We start from the raw sequence: 25,360 nt of genomic DNA on the forward strand, positions 1-25,360 counted from the left end.
AGCTCAGATAAGCTAATTGGGATTTATAATATGCGGAAACACAGCTAAAATACTGTACACATGTTATTTTAACTTTATTTCAACCTATTTAAAAGGAATGCAATTTCATTGTCCTGTGTGTCGAATGCAATTTGTAAATTTTAGACACAATTTATAATTCTTTCATGAAGACACCTTCAGCCAAATAATTGTTTACTAATCATTTGCAGGGTGTTATGTCAATATATCTGATTCTAATGATGCATGTAAATCTACGGACATGGACAAATATATCGTTAATTATCATATAACAAATAGAGATACTGCTCAGAAGATTAAGAAAAGCTAAATAAAGTACAGTAATCTTTGGTGCACAAAAATTTAGGTGAACAAAAAAATTCCATTTTGGCATAAAAAATAGAAATGTGTAAAAAAAAAAGTAATCTAGATTTTGGAAAAAATCAATAATCAAAAGGCAATTTAAAATGGTATGCAAGTAACATCTTTTTCATTTTAAGAAAAATTAATTTTAACCATGTGATTGGGCATGATTTGATACCTGTACTCAGCTTCAGTAATAAATTCCCATACCAATACATGTTCAGCTTTTTTTATCTTTACGTAATCTTGTCTGCTTCTTTTGGCTAATAATAATAATGAGGATGAGTGATGATTAGGTGAAACTGATCAAGGAACACCAATGAGCATTCCAGAATCCGAACCTGGGACCGTCCGTGGTGGGAAAGTAAGTTCAGCACTTGGTCACTGAGACGATGGCAGGGAAACACTGTCGTAACCTGAGAAACACATGGACAATGTTTTGGAAATTAAAACCGTGTATAGAACCATGAAATGATTCAATACATTCCAGACATATCTCGAATGTGTAATCTGTTTCTCCCTTGCTCACCTAAGCTTCCAATCCAACACTTCGCTGCTTCAAAGTCAGGAGTGTGAAGGATAAATTCCTGGGTGCTGGAGTCAAAAGTGGATGTCGTCCTGATGCCTTTGGTATTTGTGCCATGAGACACTTCAGTCAGGGCAAAGCAGCCTGAAATCTTCAGAAAAAAATAAATCTTATTAAACGATCACACATCAATATGAGTCATGTATAGTTGGGAGCTGAGAAGACTGCGAGGCTGAGGAATGCGAAACTGAGCTGCCTGTTGTCGCCATGTGCAGCCAGCTCGTCTTCCTTTCAGGGTGGCAGCGGCATAAATAAAAAAGGCATGGTACGAAAATGCATTGCAAATGAATGGAACATATTACATAGTAACAAGTGAAAGCAATACTAATAATGGAGTAAAACTTCACAAATCAAAGCAATCTGCTTCCAACGTGACTAAGAAAGTAAGGGTGTGTGTGCTTTTTGTGTATTTCCTAGCGTCTTTAATGCTTCTTTCCTGGACAAATTTATGGTGATTTTGGCTCTAAGTATACCTTTTCACACGCATAAACACAAACTTACACCCCTCAAATAAAAAATTCTGAATAAACCTTTGCTCAATCCCTGAGCCGGCTTTTCGTTGCATGTTAATTCTCTTGATAGTTAACCTTCAGCGACCCAGTTTACTAGATATAGTCTGCTCTATACATATACATTGACTTACACCAGAACATTCATTCGATTTTTAAAACAAACTTATTTCCGAAAACACGGAAGAAGTGTGAATTCCTATGCCGTTGCTGGTCTTTGAGATGTCCCGTGGCTGACGTCATCCGTCGAGGTTCACAAATGGTTCCGAACTTTTCCGAACGCCAGACTGCACCTCACACTGTAAGTCCAAATTCCATTATCAAATTATCACCCTTTCCTACAGGGACTTCTGCATGTCTGGCAACACTGAAAAATTGAACACCAAGTCGAAGCTCCCCGTTCACCCCGAACCTCACCCCGCACTCGCAGTCTTCTCAGCTCCCAACTGTATGCAGAGCTTGCTATCAGACTTTCCTAACCAGGTTATATTTAGAAACTGATTTCTGCTGGGTCAGTACTTGACTGATTGATTGATAAAGTGTTTTAAGTCCACTTTATGCACAGTAAGGGTAATTGGGACTGAACCTACACTTTAAAGTGGGATCTGAACCACTATGTGCCTCCATCAGGTATCGAACCAAGGAACCCTCGATTACAAGGTGACGACGCTGCCACTGTGCCATTGGGAAGGACGGTCAGCACTACAACTTTGTAATTTTGACGAACAGGCGCAGCAGATATCAGTTAAAAATATCATCGCCAATACCTTTCTCGAGTCTATGTTATTGATTGATTTGCTTTATTTTACTTTGCTTTTTGTGTCACTTTTGGTTAATTTGTGAAAATGAGGATGAGTGATGATGTGATGAATGGACACTCATAAACATCCATGCCCAGGCTGGGATTAGAACCTGGGACCCCTGGCATCGTAGTACGATGTGCTAGCCACTCCGCCATGGGGGGCGGCTCGAGTCTATATATCCAGCAAGATATGTAAATACACAATCCTCGTACTTGTGAGCCAAATTAGATGTCATAATTCAAATATGCATAGGAGATCACATGAAGATTCACCTGAATCCCCTAGAAGAAATTCTAAATACATGAAACAATTCAGAATTTTCGATTTCAGTTTTGTTATTTAGCGTCGCCTTTCTGCCACTTTTAGCTAATGACAATAATGAATATGAGTGATGATATGATGAAGGAAAACTCACAAAAAAACACCCATGCACAAGCCTGGATTAGAGTCCATGACACCTCGCACCATAGCATGATGTGCCAACTGTGCAGGTTGGCACATAATTTTTGAATATGAGTAGTTTTTCAAAAGGAGAGAAATTTTTGAAAATATCTTTGCCACCATTGAACCTTAAGCTTTACTCTGCCAAGGGGGGTCGTCAGAAAGTATCACGGTTTCGCCGAGGCCTTTGGCACGAATCAAATTCGTACACTTATTTGACAAAAAATGTTATAACTCTTTAGACTATTTGACCAATGTACTTCAGGTAACTTTTGTTTTGCAGCTAAAACATCAGGGCATGTAACCGTGCAGAAATCAAAACGTCAAAGCCAACAAGAGGGATGGGGTCAGCCTCCAACTTTCAATGAAAAAAATCATAAAAATGGGGAGTTTGTTTCACATATTCTATAATGTAATGCACCCAGGAACATGAAATGACTTTCATTCGGTTGAGAAAGGACCATTCTTTGAAAATAAGGCTAAATTTGCATCCCCTTCCCAAAATAGCGGGGGAAGAGGGGGGAAAACTCACCATTTTTATGATTTTTTCATTGAAAGTTGGGGGCCACGGCCCACCGAACCCCTCTTATTGGCTTTGGCATTTTGTTTGCTGTACGGTTGCATGTCCTGATGTTTTAGCTCCAAAAAAAAAGTTACTCGAAGTAGATTGGTCAAATAGTGTACGAGTTATAACATTTTGTCAAATAAGTGTACGAATTTAAAATTCGTGAAATTCGTGCCATCTTCCATATGTAAATTTAGAGTCAGGTGGGGGGTGCATCCATATGACATGCCAAAGCTTCGTTTAACCCACTGTAAGTATTTCTGACATAACAGAAAAGTATCAAGATAATAAAAAAAACAGGAATTTTGTAATCAGCTGCATGGTCAAAAAATCGACCATAATACAAGTAAAGGTTAAAGAACCTGTTAATATCATAATTGATCTAAAAAGTATTTTAAAGCAAAAAAAAATCAGGATCATGTAATAAGCAAAATTTGTGTTATTTTAAAACTTTATATCATAAAAATATGTGATGAAGACATATCATTGAACATCAGCGGCGGTGCCAGGATTTATCATCTAGGGGTGCTGAGGGGGTACGGAATTAAATTTAGAGGGTGCGATGTTGAAAATAAAGAAAACATGAAATATGCATGCATGTCTTAGTCCCTAAATCAAATATCAATCAACTTTTAGTAGACATATATGATAATATGCTAATGAAATTGAAGAATACTAGCAACTTGCTTTATTTTTGCCTCATTTTAGCACAACAACGAAGTTTGGTAATTTGAAAATAACAGTTTGTTCAAGGGGGGGTCAATGACATATATGGACTAGTGGAGGACATTTTCCATGGAGAGGGGTCGAGGTATATTTCCCCCCCTAATAGTGTTGCTCACTCCCTCTAAAAAAAATCCTTCACTTTCAAGTTACCATATGTTCCTGCAACACTCTTACAGCAATTGAAATAAATGACCGTAACTGACATAATGTACAATTTTAGATTGACATCCATTGTTTTAAGTCCACTTTGTGCACAGTAAGGCTAATTGGGACTGGACCTAGTTTAAAGTGGGATCCGAACAATTATGTGCCTCCACCAGGTATCGAACCTGGGATCTCTTGATTACAAGACAACAAATTCGGGTACAAAGTTCAGTTATGAATCAAAAGTCAAATACATTGTATAGGCGACAAGTGCTGAGTGTTCAGTTTGTGTGCATCTTAGTAAAAGAAAGAAATTGCTACTATGCAACCAGGCCCGTAGTCTGAATTTTATTTCGGGAGGGGCTCATCCTTTATCAGCAGTCATTATGTAAAGGCGAAAAGTGTGGGGGAGGGGGTAGAAGCCCTGAAGATGAACTTGTCAGTACATTACAACTTATTACACAAGATGTTTAATCCTGTTAAAGAAGTAAAATTAATCACCACCCTACACTATTTAAATTAGATATTTCCAAGATTAAGGGGGGGGGGGGTTTCTTAAGCCCACAGAGCCCTACCCCTGGCTACTTGCCTGTATGCAACCTCAAGTTCTGCAATTTGAAAAATAAAATAACAATAAATACGAAATCGTATAGTCACATTTCATCAATTCACTGTTTTTTGGAATGCTGCCCTTTTCTGCAACAAATGTTCCATTGCTTTGGTACCCCCTCTTTTCATACCTGTTCGTTTTCATAATACATAGCCTCTTCACAAATATTTGACCTCTTCGTAACAGTCTTTGAAAAAGTTTGAAATTGTATGTTTACTAGAACAAATTGAATGAATTAACAAGGAAACTACAGTCACGATACAACCAGATACAAATGATATTTTTGTTTGAATGCAACTTGAGGAAAACAGGACGAACAAGTAGCCAGACAACAAAACCGTGTATCAACAGTTTAATGGAAAACTTACAACTAATATTGAGGTATACATTTATCGAAAAACACAAACAGACTACTTGAAACACAAGAAGCATTTCTTAACAACAACTCTGAATATATAATGACAAGGGCTGCTGATCTTTATGGAGTGCCGACAGTACAGGAAAAAAATGTTTAATCTCTTTGAGAGGAGGATGTAAATAATAACAGCAGTCTCACTTCAGTACCTAACATTCGGCGTTCAATATGACAAAGACATGACATAACATGACACTGTAAGAGGTAATGTTTTCGGTAGAATACAGGTTTTGGGTAGGGGGTGCTGAATGGTGTGCGGAAGAAAATTATGGGGTGTGCAAGCACCCCTTCGCGTGCCCCTGTTGAACATATAACAAACGAAAATATGTGTTTTTATGCTTGTAATAACCGCAGACCACAAATATTATGGGATATATTAATCTATAAAAAAATTGTTAATTGTACAAGAATTTCGAACTCAAATTTAACTAATCAACAAGATATCTTATCTTGCAAAATCTTCCGTATGTCAGATAGATTGTTCTGCAAAAGAACACTAACAAAGTTTTATTTGCACTGCAGCTTTCTGTGATAAACTTGTTTCAGGAATTTATACCTATGTATAAATTCAATGGGATTTGGATTAATAAAAGTTGCAATTTTTCACATCTACAGAAAAAATTCACGCAAAATTCCTGGAATTCAAGGATAGCCACCCTGATAAAACAGAAAGGCAACACAATGTATACAGAACACACACAAGAAAAACAAGGGTAAATTCATACGGAATAGCTGAAATTTGTTGTAACATTTATAGATATTTGGAACAATACAATTGCTGTCCAAACATTGTTATCATTATCCATCAATGATCAATCAATGGAAGATTTGTATTAATGCATGCCTAATTACTACTTATTTGAATGATAATAGTGATTCCTGTAATCCAATAACTGTACTTAAGATGGTTATCAATTCAATACTTCGTCCCCCTCTAAGTGATGTGTAAAAAGTTAGATTTTTTTTAAAAATCGTAGTAATCACACACATATATATAGGCAGTGTTCGAATTGAAGGGGAGTGAAGCCTTCCCCCTTCTATTTTTTCATCCCGGCTCTACATTTATATTTTCATTCCCTACCAGGGAAGGAAAATTCCCTCCCTCTGAATGCGTATTCTAATATTTTGGATGCCATGACAGTCATGCACTGTTGCAGACATAAATTTGAGCTTGCGGTTCATGATGGTGTGAAAAACGATAGTCATTGCACTTTAAATCTTTTATGCAGTCAATCTTTTACGTTCAGTCAATACAGCAAAAATCAAAGTTTGAGAGTGGTGGCAACAACAATAATGGAAATTAACAAAATATTTGACATTTGTTGTGTGGCCTCTCATCAATCTGTAATAAATAATTATCCGGCTCTTGCACCACCACTGAACAGTAGTTCTGAAGATTTCCCCCTCTCTGCATTTTCTTCAATTCGAACACTGTATACGGGTTAAGAAACCTATAATACTGCATACAAGTATCAAACTACTACTAAACTAAACTCCGTGCCAAAACAACCCTTGAAGGGCCAGGGCCTACCAGAGCGGCCTTTGTCCATTGTGTGACACGTGGTCAGCGCATCGGATCCCATCGCCACTGTCTTCTGGTTTTCGTGACCAGAGGCCACTACTTCTGGAAGTAAGATTCCCAATTGTCCTCGACGCTGGGTCAATGCCGAAATTTTGTGGGCACCCACCGAGAATCGAACCTGGGACATCTCGCACCAATAACGAGAGCACTAACCACTTGGCTACGAGGGAGCCCATCAAAGTACTATTACTAAATAAATAAGCATTTGCAACACCTACTTTATAATATATTTAAATTCATAGCAGAAATATGGTTGAATTCTCTTCTTGTATAACAATTTCACATGACACTTGCAAAACGTTACTTCACCTATTAATGTGGGTCTCTTAGCCAATCATCTACAGTCATTGAATGGTGACAAATGATTCACCGAAATTTATAGGTGAATTGAATAATTTTTCGCCAAAGACACGAAGTATTATACTTTACACTATTTCTCAAATCTGCTATCTAATCACACCAGACATTATTACACTATGTATAATAAATATCTACCACCACCTTACCTCCCTATTCTCAGCTGCCTCCACATACTTGTAGTGAACGCTAGTTCCCAAACCTCTTATACTACTAACAAAAAACTGGAAAGGCACAACATATTTGATCATAACAGATGTGTCGTACTGGTTGATTGCTGTGATAAGTACAATGTACTGAAATAAAAGAAGAAAATTAAATGTATACACACTGATTAATATTAAATTAGTGCACGTAATGACATTTTTTTACGGTTAAGACAATACCACTTTGAACCCATACCAATGCCGATATACTTAACAATTCCGACAGTTATCAATGCTTGAAAATTGTAAAAATTCAAAGTTGTTCAAAATAATGAATACAATTAGTGCACTCAAATCATTACATAAATTTAGCAACAGATTAACTTTAAAATATTCAAGAATTTAAATCAGAATATTAAAATACAAGTTATATAATCCGCATTTCCATATTTGACAGAAAACTACTGCAAAATAAGAAACTTTGAATTTTGCATAATGTCCAAGATAGTTATGACTCCGCAATTGTTGCTCAGCCCTTTTATGGACCTTGTGCAAAACAAAAATGTTGGAAAGTATCAGCTGGTATTGGCTTAAGTTCCAACACTGATATAGATATATCGACATCAGCTGAGTCCTATAAATGTTCTATTGATACTCCATCAATTGGTCAATTGTTTTGTTGGTTGATTGATTAATTTAAATAAGGTTAGCCTGGACCTTTCGTAGATGTCAGGGCAGCTGCTTTTTAATTTTCCTCTCCTTTTGCAATAGTTTAATAGGCTTGCGTAGCCACGAAACTATTGCTCATATCTAAACAACAAAAGTGAACCACTGAATAATTTGCATGAATGCTCTAGAAGAAATTCTAAGCATGCGTAATTTTTCAGATTTTGAAATATCATAGAGGTTTTTTAAAAGGAGACGAAAATTCGAAAGCAGATGCATTGGCTGGCCAAAAGTTCAGCCAAGCCTCAAGGGGATCTCCCAGATAGCCAAATAGTTAGCACGCTTTAGTTTGAGTATTAACTCCACTTTATGCACAAATAGGCTAATCGGGACTGCAGGACTGGACCTACAGTTTAAAGTGGGATCCGAACCACTACGTGCCTCCACCAAGTATCGAACTTGGGAGTTAGCACTCTTGTCTTTGATACAAATGGTACTAGACTTGATCCAAAAATGTTGGTGTTGATTCAAATATTGTGAGGACAATTAAGGAGTTTATTTTAAAAAAAGGAGTAACAGTGACACTCAAACTAGCACAAAAAGCTGCTTTTACAGGCGTTGGCCCCTGAAGGGCTGTTGCATTATGGGGTGGTTTGGTTAGATTTAATTAACCAATGAAGCATCTGTGGTCTTCACTGAAGGTACCATCTCAGCATTTTCTCTGCCAAACTAAAGGCTGAATGACACGGAACTGGTTATCCAGTTAGTTGGCACTGAACTGGCTGCTTGACTGGTTTTGAGGAATGGGCTAATTGCTACTGGCATTCCTCGACTGGATGCTGTGGAACAGCCAATCAGAGCAAAGTTTGGCCATGTGAAGATAATCTGCGAGTTTGCAGAGGAGACAGAGTTGTTAGTCAGAGGTTTCAGTGTTGCCTGATGACTTGCAGGGCATAAGTGTTGAGTTCATTAATATTTAGGTATGTATGCAAAGCGATGAGATGTGTATGTGACAAATATCATTAGCCGAAAATGAAAATCCTTATTATTAAAAAGAGTATTATTTTTTTTTTTTGTGAATCATGTGAAACTCATGTATGAATTTGAATACGCATACCAGAGTTCATTAAAAAGCTTGTTCGGTATGCATTGATTACCATATTTTCTTCAAGCCAATTTCTAGTCTAGGTTTTTCTTTTTTAAAAATTACTTAAAAATTACAAAGCAGTAATTCTCCTACAACATTCTTCAAATTGCTCGTCCATCTTTACAGATTGTCTGCTCTGCGCAATGTCTTATGGGAATAAAAGTCTATCATCAAGTACGGGAACAAGTATTGTGTGAGGCAAAAACTAGCAAATGGGTAGCCAGTCCAGCGCCAACTAGGGCATTCCTACTGGAAATACAGTTCCACGTGATGCGGGCTTTATTTGGTTTTGGTATTAGTGTAATAATATCATCTGTGCATAACTAATTAAATTAAAACAAGATAAGGTGTAGCAAATTATGAACTCAGAAACACACAAATTGCTCACTTTACTTCAAATATTAATTTGGGTTAAAATATCACAAAGATAGCAGCAACTATATCAAATAACATTCCAAATCAACACTCAACTATCTACTTTAAAAATTGATCATGTCTTTGCCACACCTGTTTAAATAAACAGTTTCAATGAGGAGAGCTACTGAAATTAACAAATGATGAGTTTGTGAAAAACTGTTTTGACAAAAAGTTAAATATAAGTCTAATTTATGCTTAGATAGGACTAGACTACAATTGAAAATGTTTTTTTCTTGTATGTATGCAGTGCTTGCATTGTAGAATTATTTATCTTGTAGTCTACGGTTGTTACAAGCATAAAAACACAGTTTTTTGTTGTGACCTTTCACGAGAAAATCCGCTCCCTTCATCAGACATTTATTTTTATTTTGATTAAAGATACAATGATAATAATGCTTACAAATCTGTTATACAGTGGATCATGTCAATGTTACATTGTTGGAATGTGGGAACTTAACTGTGAAACAAGCAGTCTGTTTTATTATTATTTAAGATGAAATTTCTTTTTCACATTTTTTAAAAATTATAAATCCCAAATATCATCAGGCAATTTCTGCAATGAACGAAGCTTCCCAGACATTCAAAATTTTCATCTTAAATAATAATAAAAGAGACTGCTTGTTTCACAGTTAAGTTGCTGCATTCGAAGACTGTAACATTGACAGGATCCATTGTACGAGGCGTATTCGTAAAGTAAGTACTGTTTGCAAATATTGCCGCTGTAGAGATGCAGTCGCGACCGTGTGAGTTCTCGCTGACGTCTTTCATCTGTTAGTTAGCCACAGGCACGCGTGGGAGCAGGTCATGTTTTTTCTTCGTAGTTTTCTGAAGGTTTGAAATGTTCAAGAAAATCAATCGGCCCGACGGACTGTGAAGTCTGGTCTGTGATTTGTTTTCTCAATGCAAGAATGGTAGAATTCTTGCCTAGAGGACAGACCCAACGGCCCAAAAAAATTTAAAATGTCATCACGTCATTCGGCTGTGAACAATTTATTCATCCGCCAACAGCCCTGACTTGGCACCAAGTGAGTACCGTCTCTTTCTTCATCTGAAGAAGAAGTTCCTTGCTGGTCAGCGTTTCGACGAGGATGACGACGTCGAAGCAGCAGTGCATGGATGGCTTTCGTCACAGGCGGGAACATTCGATGATGATGGAATACAAAAACTAGTGCCACGCCATGACAAATGCTTGAACAATGGTGGAAACTACGTAGAAAAGTAATTTAAGGTCTGTAGAATGCAATGCAAATAAAAAAAGGTACGAAACAATTTTACTTTATTTTTTACACCCTTTCGGTACTTACTTTCCGAATACGCCTCGTATAACTGATTCTATTTTAAAGATTTGTAACCAGTGGCAGCGATTGGGTTCCAAAACTGGGGGCAAGACAGTTTATTATCCCTCGTATATAAGGTTTAGTATAGTGCAGGGGCAAAAGTGGCCAAAAGCGCCCCTGTTTGTAACCATTGTTATAACTGTATCTTTAATCAAACTAAAAATAAATGTCTGATGAAGCGAGCATGTGTTCTCTTGAAATGTCACAACAAAAAAAATATGTTTTTATTCTTGAATAAAGTAGACTAGAAGAGAAATAAGTTTAAAATGGAATCCAAACAAACGAAACATGCATCTCCTGGGAATCCTTGATTACAGAGTGACCACACACAAAAGAACCTTCACCCAGCCTTTGTGCTCCTTCCCCTTCATCCGTTCAACTTGGGCCATAAGAAAACTTGTTTCACTCTACACCTCCCCTCCATGCAGGAGTACGGTGTACAGGAGTCTCGGTTAAGTTCTGTGCAGGTTCTTTTGCGTGTGGTTCCACTACATCATTGTGGAGGTCCTAAATTGTAGCTTGACTAGGGTCTGCACTGGTGACACTGAGGTTTCGTATCAATCTCCTCAAAATAGAGAATTGTATCAAGCGAGTTCATAAACTCAATCACCAGTCGTTGCGCTCTCAGGCATTCAAGGAATGTCATGTCAGTAATTAACGAACCTTCCTGGATTATTGGCAACCAAGGTGCTGATTAACAGGTATTGCAGGGCAATGACCAGGGAAAGATAGGAAGGAATAAGATAGAGAGCAACGGGTGGTGAGTAGTCTTTTGTCTTTGATCTTAGAACAAGAAGCAACAGGAGAGATTGAGCGATCCAGTACAGGCTTACTCTAAGAGCTTCTCTGCAAGGATCTTCATCGTCGGTCATAGACAGGTATTATCCTCTTTCAACCATGTTTGATCCAGATTTGAAGGTGTAAAATCCAAGTGATTGTGTTTTGCCATTTCTAAGTGTGTATAGTTAACCTCTCGCACATTACCATCAAGCTATTTGAAAGGAGTGAGTGCTCACATTACAGAGGATGAATGATACCTCGAGTTACATCACCCACCAGGATGGTCAAGGTTCCTGGTTCGATCTCACGTTACGGCTTCATGACACAGCCCTAACTCACTGCCTAATGTGAGTATGTTCAGTCCTAAAAAGCTACGTTTCGGGGGTCTTACTGCCCCCTTCTTCAGGCTTTTCCTTGGCATGTATCAGTACTCCATGCCACGTCAATTTACGTCGAAGGAATAGGGTAAAAGGGTTCAATTGGTAAAAGAATTGTTAAAAACTTGCCCATGCCTAAATGAAACTTTTACCAATTGAACCCTTTTACCCTATTCCTTGTTCGATGTAAATTGATGTGGCATGGAGTACTGATACATGCCAAGGCAAAGCCTGAAGAAGGGGGCAGTAAGAATCCCAAAACATTGCTTTTTTAGGATGGAACATACTCACATAACGTAAGTAAACATTTTTCATTTTTAAAAACACTCATTGTTTCCAAATGCAAATATGAATAACTCACTGCGCCACTAAACCAAAAGTTTCAACATCTTACCTTCCTCATATCACTAATCCCTTCGTTTGGGGGAAGAAAATCATAATCCTTTATCCTATGGAACCTCCTAGTTGTCAGGTGCCTAAACTCATCTAGGGTCAGTGATTTTGGTTGATGCTGGAATAAAGGGTCAGACTCCAATGTCTTCCAAATTTTCATCTGGAAAAAATAAACAATGTTCACTTAAGGTACTTAGTTTTCAAGATTAATTTGATGACTCCACTGAAACACAAAAACATTACAAATACATACATAGTGAAAGACAGGAAGGAGAGGAAGAAGGAATTAATAGCAAATGAGAAGGAAATAGAAAATATTCAGAAGACACTGGAAAAAGTCCTCCTCCGTAGCCATACCATCTGCTTTGGGTTCTGACTGCAGGACAGCATGGATTCCAGTCCTACTGGGTTCTCAGCCTGTGTATAGAACTGGTGACAACCCACCATCATGATGAAATTCGGAGCTACGAGTGAGTAACGTAACCCAGTCTTGGAAATCTCCTATAACGGCTGGGGGTTCGACGTACTAACCACACGTCACCCCATTACTGGTTGAAGATCTCCACACCTCTAGGCAGAATTATAGGAGGGAGACTGGCAGTCGGGAGATCAGCCTAGGTCATTCAAGGGCTGTCGAGCTATGGGTTATTATTTATTATATAGACACTTGAAATGTTTAAATTTTGACATCCAGTCTGTATCTTCGATTTAACACTAGAACCGCCGGCTTTTTTTATAACTAGAACTGCGACAGCGGTCAAATTGACTGCCATGAAAAAAGTGGGTTATATTTATAGTTTTGTTTAATATTTTTTTTTAATTGTTTCAGTACACATCTTTAAATTTCACAGAAATGAATACATACCCCATTCTTGTTTTCACAAACATGAATACAAATAAAAATTAAAATTATTTCATGCAATAACAATATATTTACTTATTTGGCATCATCTGCAATGCAATTGGTGCAGTATTTTTTAACAACTTTTACACATTTTCCACATACTGCTTTTCCACACTGCTCACAAAAGTCTCCTGTCTTGTTTCTGCATTTGGATGTTTGGCACTGTCAACGCTGTTGTTTTCCTGGAGGCTCATAGGAGACAATCTGTAGATTGGGCTGTGGGATTCTGCTGCTTCCTTCTCTGAGTTCTTCAGAAAGTTTCATCAAAAACAAGTGACAACCAAAATTTTCGCCAGTTGTACTCTTGTACAAAATATATGGATTGAGAGTGGCTAGGTCCAAAATGTTGTAGAATACATGAACTGGCCATCTTTGCGATGCTGCTTTTATGGAAAATTTACGAGCCATCTGATCGACTACATCTACACCAAACTTTGTGCTGTTGTAAAAGCTGACAGTTTCAGGGAGTTTCTTTACACCACCACCAATACACATGTTTGAATGTATGGAACTGAGAATTAGAACATTTTTGTTTCTTTTTCCTTGGTACATAGTGAGTGTGCTGTCAGCACTATTCAGAAGTACTGTAGAATAATGTTCTAGACGAGATGATTTTACCTGCTGAGGCACTTCTTTTTCTGAACGTCTTATTGTTCCTACCAAGGTACTGTTCTTAGCTTTCAGGGTTTCAGCGAGTTTCCTTGATGTAAAGAAATTATCTGTTGTGACATTTCTTCCTTTTTCTACAAAGGGTTCCATCAAGCAAAGTACAACATATTCTGCAACAGGCTGATCTGCTGGGCAATCTTCATCTTTACCAAAATAACTGAAACCATTTATCAGGAACTTACTGTCGACATCAACTGCAAGCCAGAATTTAATTCCAAACTTGTCTGGTTTATTTGCCATGTATTGCACAAATCTACACCTAACTTTTGTAGGAAATAGCTGTTCATCTACAGTGATGTATGCTCCTGGTATGTAATTTCTGCCACAATTTTCAATGAAACAATTCCATATTTCGGACACATGCGCAAACTTGTCACTTTTTATGCGTTCGGACCTTGTTGTTTTATGATCAAAGTGCAGATATCGCATTATTTCACGCAATCTGTCCCCAGGCCATGGTTTCACGAAAAAATGGTGGTGCCCAGGAACTGTCCCACAAACTGTCTAATTCAAGACTTTTTGCACAATGTGTTCCGTGAGCATACAAAATTGCGATAAATGAATCAAGTTCCTGTAATGTAATAGACCAGTCATTTCCTCCAGTTTGACGATGAGCTTCTTCTTCAGTGCAGGATTTTATATGACGAAGCATCCTCTCATTCACAAAAAGATGCCATGCACTTGAAACCTTTCCTTCAAGGATATTTCGTTTAGCAAATCCTGACAGGCCAGGCTTTTCTTGTAAAACATTATGTGCTGGATGCCTACCAGGAACATTTACATCGGCATCAATTACAGTCCATTAGCTTCCATAGAAAAGGAGACCCACCTGGAGATACTGTGGTTTTCCTTTTTGCTCCCCGTTGAACTGTAGAAACAGATGCTGCTTCGTTTTCATCATCTTCTGATGAATAGTTCGATTCAATGTCTTGTTCTAGTGGAACAAAATCGGGATCCTCTTCACTTTCACCTCCATCAGAATTGTCGGTATCTATGTCCTGAATTGAGTCTAAATACTTTGATATATCTTCAACTGATAGTCCACGTTCAGCCATTTTTAAAGCACAATAATCACTCACGTGTGCGAGAAAAAGAACAGACTACAAAAAAAGACAGTGCTTGCTAAATTTCGCAACTCCCTATTCGGCTCAAACAAAGAGATTGAAAATTCACCTGTAAGCTGCTGCCACCTAGTGATAAATCTAATAAATGACACACCAGGTGGCAGTAGCTTGAAGGTGAATTTTGTAATACATCTCCCGAAAGGAGGTTTGCATTTATCTGTTTACCTTTGCATAAAAAATGCAGGGTAATGCAAAGCTGTCATTTTGACCGCTCCCGCGGTTGGTGGTATTTCGATGAATAACTACATAATAAATTTATTTTTTTAAATTTTTAAATCAAAAATATATTCTCAACGTAAAAAGAACAAAAGTAAAGGAATTTCAGATGATTCGAAGAGATATTAATGTCTTAACAGCAATTTGAAATTCAACAGTGGTCAAAATGACCGTTGTGCTTCCATGGTTCTAGTGTTAAGAAATAGGATGGCAGAAACAGAAGTCAATGTTGCCAAGTGCAAGGCAAATATATATATATATAGGCATTAGGAAATATGAAAAAATTGGATTATCTCACCAGATTTTTTGAAAATAGTGAGTGGTAGGGTGCGATGTGTGTGAGAAGGGAGGGTTGGGAATGGGGATGAGGATGAGGAGTGAAAAAGAGATTGGTTGGGAAAGGGGAAAGTCACCGAGTAGTCTTGTTCAGGGTGAAGGTTTCGCTACCCACAAGCAGTCGTTGAAAGGGATATTGTGCTTGTCACTGACTGTGAAGTCCAGAATTTAGGCAGAGGTGTGGTGGTAGTTGATCCAAAGGTTGTTCTCCCCTGGTAAAAGCTACACACCACATGTTTCAAGTGAGGATACAGATTACATTTGATGTGTGGCAGGTTCCATTTGGGTGGAGGTTAAATTTGCCAGTGGCAGTGTGAATCTGGGAGCATGGGAAGTCATCCACAACATATGCAACTTACTGCCAAGTAATACTTCTCCCTTTCTAAATATGACGATCAGGGTGACCACAGAAATAGAGGTCAAAAATTAATGCCACACATTCTCAAAATTCCTACAAATCTAAACTTCACTTTCAAAAACCAATTTTGTAGTATACAAATCAAATCCTTATCAAATACTGGATTGCTTAAGCAATGTGTGTGAACAAATTAGTCTAACTAACCCTATAGCCTTCTTAAACCCAAAGGTTTATGGCTGCAGCAACACAAGACTTCCATCTGTCCCTCTCCTGGCAAGATCAATCCAATCTTTTCCATCCTTGCCGATTTCCATAGTGTAGGGAAATTTCAAATATTTCCCAACTTAGTTGATTTTTTTTTCGAATTCACTTAGCAGGAAGACTACTTATCATAGAATTTTGGACATCATTGTCACACCAAATTTGAACCTTCCTTAAAGTAATGAGCACTGTTTGGACTCGAAAAAAAAGTATTTAAGTTGGGAAAAAAAACTTAAAAATTACCTTACGCAAGCATGAGAGCTTCACATGGACAAGGTATTCTCAGTTGACAAATGAAAATAACTATCGTAGACTAGTGGGAATAAATGTAGAAGAAAATCAGAAACTTAGTAGAATGCATTTAGAGACTTTATTTTAATGCTAAGAGAACAAAACCTGACCTGCTAACCTCACCAAGAAAGCATATATTTAATGAAATCTTAAGTAATCGCTAAAACTCTGCAGTATGTGTAAACAGACGTAAATCGAAATCGAACCATGTAAAAATTGCAATAAAACAAAAGGAACCTGAGCCCATACAAACATGAAACTTTCGTGAAGTTCCCATCCGCTTTCCCAACTTCTGCTGTAAAATAAACGTATCAGTACAAGTGCATACCTTAAATCGTAAGAGCTCTTCATCTTCCATAAACACCCTAAGTTTCTTCCAATCAAATGAAGCCTGTTTCCGATAAGCATCCAGAGGACCTGCTGGAAAATCTTCCACTAATGGCAATTGTTCCTCGGACATCATTGTAATTACGTCAATGATATATCAAATACCTGAAATAAAGTAATTACTTTCACAATGAAAATGTGGAAGATTATTGTACACAATTCAGGTACATGAAAATAAAACTCAAGTTTTACTTACATTACTGAGCTGAAATGAAAAAAAAAACAAGACAAAGATCTTGTTGATTCTCCTTGAGTTTCTTCATGAAGTGAGATAGATCACATCAACTTGTGATCTATCTCATTTCATGAAGAAATTCAAGGAGAATCAACAAGACCTTGATCATCAACTTGATAAATAAGATGTTCCTTCAAAGACACGAGATTTTTTATTCTTTTTTTCATCTCAGCTCACAGATGTACGTAAGTGAAACCTGACTTTTGCTGATAAAACAAGTGTGATATGTATACAATAGGAGATCATTACTGAATTATTTTTGATTTTATTATCTGTGTTCATTGGTTACCTTTAAATAAACCAGACAGCATTTTAAAACCATTAACTGCAGCGGAGCTATACACAGTATCTCTAAAAAATGTTTTTTTTTTTGTGGAGCATCTAAATATAGACTGTATTTCAATATTTTTAGACACACCAATTTTTTGTGGTTTAGTAGCCTATGTGGGCTACTGGCTATCTAACAATCCATTGTTGAAGCTATATATATATATATATTGCAATATGGAGTAAGAGCTGTGGTGGTATAGTTGGTAAGGTGTCTGACTGCCATTTGGAAGACAGAGATTCGATTCTTGGGATGGGTGTTCTAAGGTTGGAATTTTAGTGGCCTTGTCCATGCATAAAGTGGCTCTAGGTCTCACCCAGCCTCAAATAAATGGATACCTGAGGGTAACGCTGGAGGATAAAGGCAGCTGGAGCATGGTGCTGTTAACATCACCTCGAATTTGGACAAGATCGAGAATATGTTGTGGAACCCTACCCCAAAATACCATAAATGCACCTTCATGGTATGGTGCTGTATGCAGGGGGGAACCTTAGCTTTAACCTCACCTAGTATGGAATGTTTATTTGCTACAGAATCTGTATATAGATTGTTTACCTTAGCTTCATTTTGCAGAAAGTCTTTTTATAGTTTTATTTCATTATTTACAATGAAGCAAATTTGTGGTTGCATCTATATATAATTTCTTTTTGCAAGGTCGCCACAGGGAAGGGGTTAATAAGTTTTGGTGATATGTATGAGTTTTTAAATTTGTGTATTTTTTGGGCCAAATAAGCAGTCCCGGACCGAGGCGGCAGTGCTAACAGGGTCTGGGGGCTTGGTTTGTGGCAGGACCATCCTCATTAAAACCCAGAAAAGCCCATTGACAGCACTGTGACATGGTGAGGATGTGCCGCCATTAAATAAGCACTGCCCCTGCTGCCTTGCAGGGAGGGGAGGGATCTCCAAAGGCTAAGGGAAGGATACCCTGACAGAAAACCAAGGGTGGGGCAGACTCAAAAGGCATGGTAAAGCCAACTGCCCTAGGGGAGTAAACCCTAAATAAATCCACCCTGCGTTGGGCCAATCCCCCACACAAGGGTATTAACGGATTCAGAGAAAAAACAGGAGCCTCGGAATGGACAGATCAACACAACAACGACCGGACTGGAAAAGGAAAACGAGAATGGGAACATGGAACATTAAAACTATATTAGGAAAAGAAGTTGAATTAGTACAGGAAATGAAGATACGTAAGAAAAACGTAATGGGAATTAGTGAAGTAAGAAAGAAAGGAAATGGCATACAAAGGCTTGAGGAGGGATATACCTTGAGATATTCAGGTGTTGGACAGGGCAGAAGAGCAAAAGAAGGGGTAGGAATTGTAACAAGTCAGCAATATGAAACAAAGGTCAGTGGCTGGGAACCAGTTAACTCAAGAATAATTGTAGTTAAATTTGATATAGAATATAAAATATCATATATCCAAGTATATGCACCAACAGAAGATGCCTCTGTGCTTGATAAGGAAGAATTTTATGTACAACTCCAGAGGACAGTAGATAAAGAAGTAATGGAGGGACGGTATGTAATGATAGTGGGAGACTTAAATGCAAGAACAGGTAAAGCTACGGGAGGAGAAAAGACATTGAATGAGAATGGCAAGAGATTACTGGAGTTTTGTGTAGAAAATCAGTTGCTTCTTGGAAACTCCTTCTTCCCACATAAGGAGGCACATAAAATAACCTTCCAGGCTGAAGGAAGAAATGCTAAAAGCATAATAGACTACATAATATATACCAGTAGTATTAGGAGAAACATAATGGATGTTAAAGTTATAAGAGGTGCTGAACTGGGTACAGACCATAGATTACTAATAGTGGACACACGCTTCACGAGACCACCAAAGCCCAGAATGAAAAAATACCAAACAATTAAGATAAATGAGTTACAGAAAAAAGAAAAGAAGGAAGAGTATAAAGAACAGGTAACAGCCAGACTGACAGAAGGACCAGATGTAGAACAACTAGAGATAGAAGAAATATGGAAGAGAATTAAAAAGGCACTCATAAAAGCTGCAGAAGTAGTATGCGGAAAGAAAATAGTAGATACAAGAAAAAAGAAAACATCTTGGTGGAATGAAGAAGTAAAACAAAAAGTAAAAAACAAAAAGGAAGCATGGAAAAAATATATTATGTCTCAGACAGAAGAACATAGAAGGAAATACATTGAAAAAAGAAATGAAGTCAAGGAAATAGTGAAGGAAGCTAAAATAACATCCTGGGAAAAATTTGGAAATATGGTTGAAGAAAAAGCTAGAGAAAAGAATACAAGGCAATTTTGGAAAGTTGTAAAGAACTTGAGAGGAAAATATGGAAAAACAATAAGAACCATTAAAGATGGAGATAAATTGATCACAGAAAAAAAGGATGTGTTGGATGTATGGCGGAAACACTATGGTGAAAAATTCCAGAAAGAAAATAATAACCCAGAGGAGGTAGGGGTGATATATGGACCATACATGGAGGTACAAGACTCAGATATAGAAGGGGAAATAAAGGAAGATGAAATACAAATAGCAATAGAACTGATGAAGACGGGAAAAGCAGCAGGATCAGATGGAATAAATCCAGAATTAATAAAATATGGAGGTATGGAAGTAGTTAAGAATTTAACCAAGATGTTTCAAAGAATATGGAAGGAAAACAAAATACCAAATGAATGGAGGAAAAATATCATTATCCCACTACATAAGAAGGGCAGTAGCTATGACTGTAATAACTACAGAGCAATATGCCTCTCATCAGTCGCTTATAAATTATACACAAGGATACTAGAAAGACGTCTCGGAAAAGTGGTGGAGGAAGACATGGAGGAGGAGCAGGCAGCATTCCGCCCTAAAAGGCAAACACAAGATCATATATATACTATAAGAACGATTATGGAAAAAAGAATTGTCAAGAACAAGGACACATATCTAGCTTTTATAGACCTAAAAGCTGCTTTTGATTCAGTTCCTAGGCAATATGTATGGGAAGCATTGGAGGCAAAGAAAGTACCAGTAAGATTATTGAATGCAATAAAAATTGTATATAATAATCCTGTAGGAACAATTAGAGTAGATGGCGAACACTCAGGTGAATTTGACACTGAGAAAGGCATAAAACAAGGAGACAGCCTCAGTCCAATCCTATTTAACGTCTTTTTAGACTAAATTGCTAATATATGCAAACGACGAACACACAGAACGAAGATAGGTATGTGGAGATTAAGGCCAGTATATATCCAAGCACTATTATATGCCGATGATATCGTACTGATATCAGATACACCTGAGAGACTTCAGCAAGCAGTGGAAGAATGGTACGAAGAACTTAAAAGGAAAGGCATGGAGATTAATATAGAAAAGAGTAAGATCATGCGGGTGACTAAAGAGGACAAGGAAAATGAAGCCCTGAATATAATATGTGAAGGGAAACAACTAGAGAAAGTAGAAACATATGAATACTTAGGAACTATCAAAAGTAGCAATGGGAAAATTGATCAAGAGATAATGAATAGGACAAAGAAGGCAGCATCAGCATATTATCAAATGAGTAATACTTTAGTGGGAAAAAGAGAGATCAGCACAAAAACAAAAATGCAACTCTACAACTCAATTGTAGTTCCCATCATGGGCTATGGCACAGAAAGCTTAGCACTCCAAGATAAACATCTAAGTAAATTTCAAGCAATAGAGATGAAATATCTTAGAAGAACAGTGGGGAAAACTCGAAGAGACAGAATAAGAAATGAAAGAATAAGAGAAGAGGTAAAACAAAAGAAGACAATGACTGAAGTAGTAGAGGAATGCCAGCTGAAGTGGTATGGACATGTAAATAGAATGAGATAGGAAAGCCAAGCAAGTGATGGAGATGAGGGTTGAGGGTAGAGTAGAAAGAGGCAGGCCAAGAAATACATGGGAAGATAGAATAGAAAAGATAGGATTAAAATATGGAAAAACTAAGAACGAAATGAGAAGAATGAGTCGAGACCGGACGGAGTGGATGAGATGGACAGAACGAGGTACCCGACGCTTAACGGCATAAGGGAATGGAAGAGAAGAAGAAGAAGAAGTATTTTTTGGTGCAAATTCTATGTAGCTATGTTTTATGTACACATTCTTTGTTGGTAATCTTGAAATCTTGGCCCTTGTGGTAGACAGAAGGGTCAACCAGTGAAATTCTCCTGTGTAGTAGTTTGGATCCTCATTGGTATAGTTTTCATCTCTGAGAAACTTATTTCTTCAAATTTACAGGAGAAAGTACTTACCGAACTAACTTTCCGTAGACTTTTCAAAGGTCGTGGAAGTGTTTTTCCCCATCGTTTAATTTATTTGGCCGGTAAATCATGTATATTTCAAGATTAATGTCTCTCCGATGCACAAAAGCAGTTGTGTCTATGTCCTTCTACTACGTGAAACAAATCTTCCTTGCGTTTGATGAAGTAACGTCCATGCAGTGTTTCTAACCATGTGGTTTTGTAACTGTGTAAGTGTTGCAGAATTATCTTGAATTTTTCTGATGTTGAATGACAATTTTAACTATGTTTGCCTAATCTAACCTTCCCGTGCATGGTTTGTGAGGCTATTTATGAATGGTGTGTGGGGCTACATGCATGATTCGTGGGGCTATTTGTGAATGGTGTGTGGGGCTATCCGTGCATGGTTCATGGGGTTTTCGAACCTGGAAAAAAATACAAAATCAGTAAAACGAAAGTAGGTATTTTTCAATGAGGAAGGTTGCAACACTGCATAACCACTGATCATCGACAAAGCTAGTCAAGATTTCTCTGCCATATTGCGTGTAACACAAGCGAAAACTAACAAACAAAAATTACTCGATATGTGGAAAATTGAGATTATTTGTGTTAAAAAAGCCAAATGACACCTTCATGAAGCCTCAGCAATGCAGAATATGTAAGTACCAATGTGAAAAAGAAGAAAATAAACAAAATTGAGACATTTCTCGGAGATTAAAACGGTAATCCATATTTTACCACTAGTCGTAAGAGGACTCCTTCCAAATTTTGTGAAATGTCAGATTTCATGAAGACATGCAATGCACTCAACCATGACAGAAATAAAACTATGATATCAGTATGAATAGGGTGTCTTGGTGATAGATGACAAAATTACTGCCTGAAAAAGAGAACCCTACCAGAACAAGTCTGACTACTGCTGTACACAAGATGGGTATGGTTTATGAAATCAACTACTATGGCCATTTTGTTGCTAAATTTACCATCACACCCCTCTAAAATCACACTTGTATTCCTCCCCAGAATGTATAAAATCTGGATAAACCTCTGCATACAGGATATGAGGAGGTTCACTTACATAGGCCATACTTTGGGCCAAGTATGTTTGTTATTAGGGGTCTACAAGTCTTGAAACAATTTTTATGTTGTATAAACCATCCAACTTTAGCGATTAAATAAAATAACATTTTTCAATGATGTGCACTTGATCATTGGCCCTTTGTATGGTTTCTCTAGCTTAAAATAATTTAATATAGCCTAATTTCTGTTCAGCATGTGATATACATGTTTATTTTCATTGCGACCGTTGACAGGTACATTTCGGTACCTCCAAACTATAAACGTCTCATAAGATTAATAAATTTTAAGCATTGTCAAAAACTTCAATCATCATGGAAGATATTCACAATTTTAACCCTTGTACTTTGCACGGTTCACACATGCATGCTGTTATCGAAGTCGCTTCACTTTCCCTTTGCAAATGTTTCATGAAGTTCAGAATAACGCAATAGGGACATTTTCCTTTTGACGGAAATTTACGAGCAGGTATTGGTAGAAGCTATATAAATATAGTGGGTAGAAGCTATATAAATATAGTGGATAGAAGTGTGGTAGTAATTTGCAGCTTGCAATTACATAAGATTTTGTAAATATTTCAATGCACAGTATTTTTCCCATAAACTCCAAAAATAATAATTTTTTTTTATTTGGCTACGTTCACAACACAAAATGTGTTATTATAATTAATTTTCAGCAAACTTAACACATACCTAATACAAGTTCAGTATCTTCTGAAACACATTTAATTGCTTTATCATGTACTGAGAGAGAGACCGCCGGAACAACAAATTGCACGTGGTGGGCGGTCCTTAAGACACTTCCGGTTGCAAATAATCAGCAATCACATTCGGTTTCAAGGAGTCTCCTTTATCGCACAACGCACTATCAACTCTATGTTCTGACGTCAGATGTAAAAGGCCGGCTACGTAATATGCTTACGTTGTTAGGTTGCAAAGAAAACTAAACCTAACAAGCCTAACCTTATAACTTAGGTTTATGCTAAACCTGTTTAGCATAACAATGAAACATTTCTTGTGATGAAAGCATTCCGCGGTGACATAAGAAAGCAAGGTTGGTAGCGCGCTGTGCAATAAGGGATAAGGGACACTTTAGGCCCAAGGACACAGAAGCTAGAAGACCTATGAGAAGACCAACAAATAGCCGCGGAAAAAACTGATTCCCCCAACCCCAGAAAAGCCTTTTTCCGAATAATTTTCAACTCTACCTACAGGGACATTTTCTGTGAGGCTACAAGAAGGACACCATGCTGCAACACATCATTTATATATTGATATCAGTAGCGGCGATTGGATGGCAAAAATGGGAGTTGGTCCACTGACCGCCATTGATCACTAGTTCTGAAGGCCCCCCTTTCTGCGTTTTCTTCAATTCGAACACTGATTATATCTAAAATAAAGAATCTAATAGTAACAAACCCCTTTACACTCCTATTAAGCATAAAATATTTTTATTTTGGCTTTCAGTCAGGGTTGGCATGTTTAAAACAAAAGTGTTTAAAACACTTTGTTTTAAACGTTTAAAACACACGGCTTTGTTTTTTTTACAAATGTTTTAAACGTTTAAAACAATCTGTTTTAAGCCCCTATCACACGGAACTGGATTTCTAGTTGGAATGCCCTAGTTGGCGATGAACTGACTTTCTGGCTAGTAATCATGGCCGCCTGGCTGACTGCTTGACTGGTTTTGAGGAATAGGACATGTTCTAATTGCTACTAACTTCTTCGACTAGATTCTGTGGAACAGCCAATCAGAGCAAAGTTTGGCCATGTGAAGATATTCTGTGAGTTTGTAAAGTAGCCTTTTTTTGTCTGTGGCTTCTGAGTGCATACAACACGAAAGGCATGTTTACAATTGAAAAAGCTAAAATATTCTTCCATACGTGTATAGTAAACGTTGTAAAGTATGTATTTTATCAGCGCCGTTGTTCTCTACCTAAAACCATTTAATGCGATGCGATATTCCTCTCGGTTGGATAGTTATCGTATTTTAAAAGTGTGAAGTGATACGTTGTTTACATCTCGCGCGGCCGCCATTATGGGAACGAAAGACTATCGACAAGTACGGTATAACAAGTACCGTGTGAGGCGAAAACTAGCAAATGGGTAGCCAGTCCAGCGTCAACTAGAGCATTCTAACTAGAAATCCAGTTCCGTGTGATAGGGGCTTTAAACATGTTTTTTTAGAAGTGTTTAAAACACATTTTGGTACTTGATATTTTATAGTCTGTGATAATTTTTTTTGTTTGGCAACCCTGTCTTTTCATTGATGGCCGTGTGCACGAACGAAGATCAAATATTAAACTCGGATCGGGAAAGGATCACTGGAAAATTCCATTGCACGCTGGCCGTGTGCACGAACGAAGATCAAATTTTAAACTCGGATCGGGAAAGGATCACTGGAAAATTCCATTGCACGAAGACGGTTCAACACTTGATCGCGATCTAGGAACATCAAAACGAGTTTATCTTCTGAACGGCCATTCGCCACCGTTTTGGGGGCCGATCCTGGTTCACGATACTGACGCTTCGACCGCAGGCAGTTGTTTTTGAATATAAAAAGAGCGGAAAGTGATAT

General features: G+C 37.6%; 2 protein-coding genes across 3 annotated transcripts in view; one reads left to right on the forward strand and one right to left on the reverse strand.

Moving 5' to 3' along the window:
• Nucleotides 1-25,360, reverse strand: part of LOC145990005 (peroxisomal acyl-coenzyme A oxidase 3-like) — a 53,457-nt gene that overhangs the window by 24,226 nt on the left and 3,871 nt on the right. Inside the window, exons 1-5 of one of the 2 annotated variants that reach the window (XM_083125589.1) lie at nt 23,476-23,578; nt 16,849-17,012; nt 12,363-12,521; nt 7,248-7,394; nt 890-1,037 (exon numbers count right to left, since the gene is read on the reverse strand). In XM_083125589.1, the coding sequence (XP_082981715.1) occupies nt 890-1,037; nt 7,248-7,394; nt 12,363-12,521; nt 16,849-16,983 (589 nt within the window). In that variant the 5' untranslated portion in view covers nt 16,984-17,012; nt 23,476-23,578. Of the gene's footprint in view, nt 1-889; nt 1,038-7,247; nt 7,395-12,362; nt 12,522-16,848; nt 17,013-23,475; nt 23,579-25,360 lie in introns of those variants that run through there. The other variant, XM_083125590.1, reaches the window with a different exon arrangement.
• On the forward strand, nt 18,594-20,621 carry LOC145990557 (uncharacterized). Its single transcript, XM_083126249.1, has 2 exons — nt 18,594-19,493; nt 19,881-20,621. Exons 1-2 carry the CDS (start codon nt 18,594-18,596, stop codon nt 20,619-20,621), a joined length of 1,641 nt encoding a protein of 546 aa, XP_082982375.1.

This window comes from Lepisma saccharinum, chromosome 7 (genome assembly GCF_977018435.1).
Source record: "Lepisma saccharinum chromosome 7, izLepSacc3.1, whole genome shotgun sequence".
Classification (NCBI taxonomy): Eukaryota; Metazoa; Arthropoda; class Insecta; order Zygentoma; family Lepismatidae; genus Lepisma; species Lepisma saccharinum.

Bases quoted from the DNA above. Each gene is read 5' to 3' on its own strand.
- LOC145990557 (XM_083126249.1), top strand. From the start codon at position 18,594: ATGGGAACATGGAACATTAAAACTATATTAGGAAAAGAAGTTGAATTA. The intron at 19,494-19,880 runs GTATGCGGAAAG...GAAAAATTCCAG, and splicing joins TCATAAAAGCTGCAGAAGTA to AAAGAAAATAATAACCCAGA.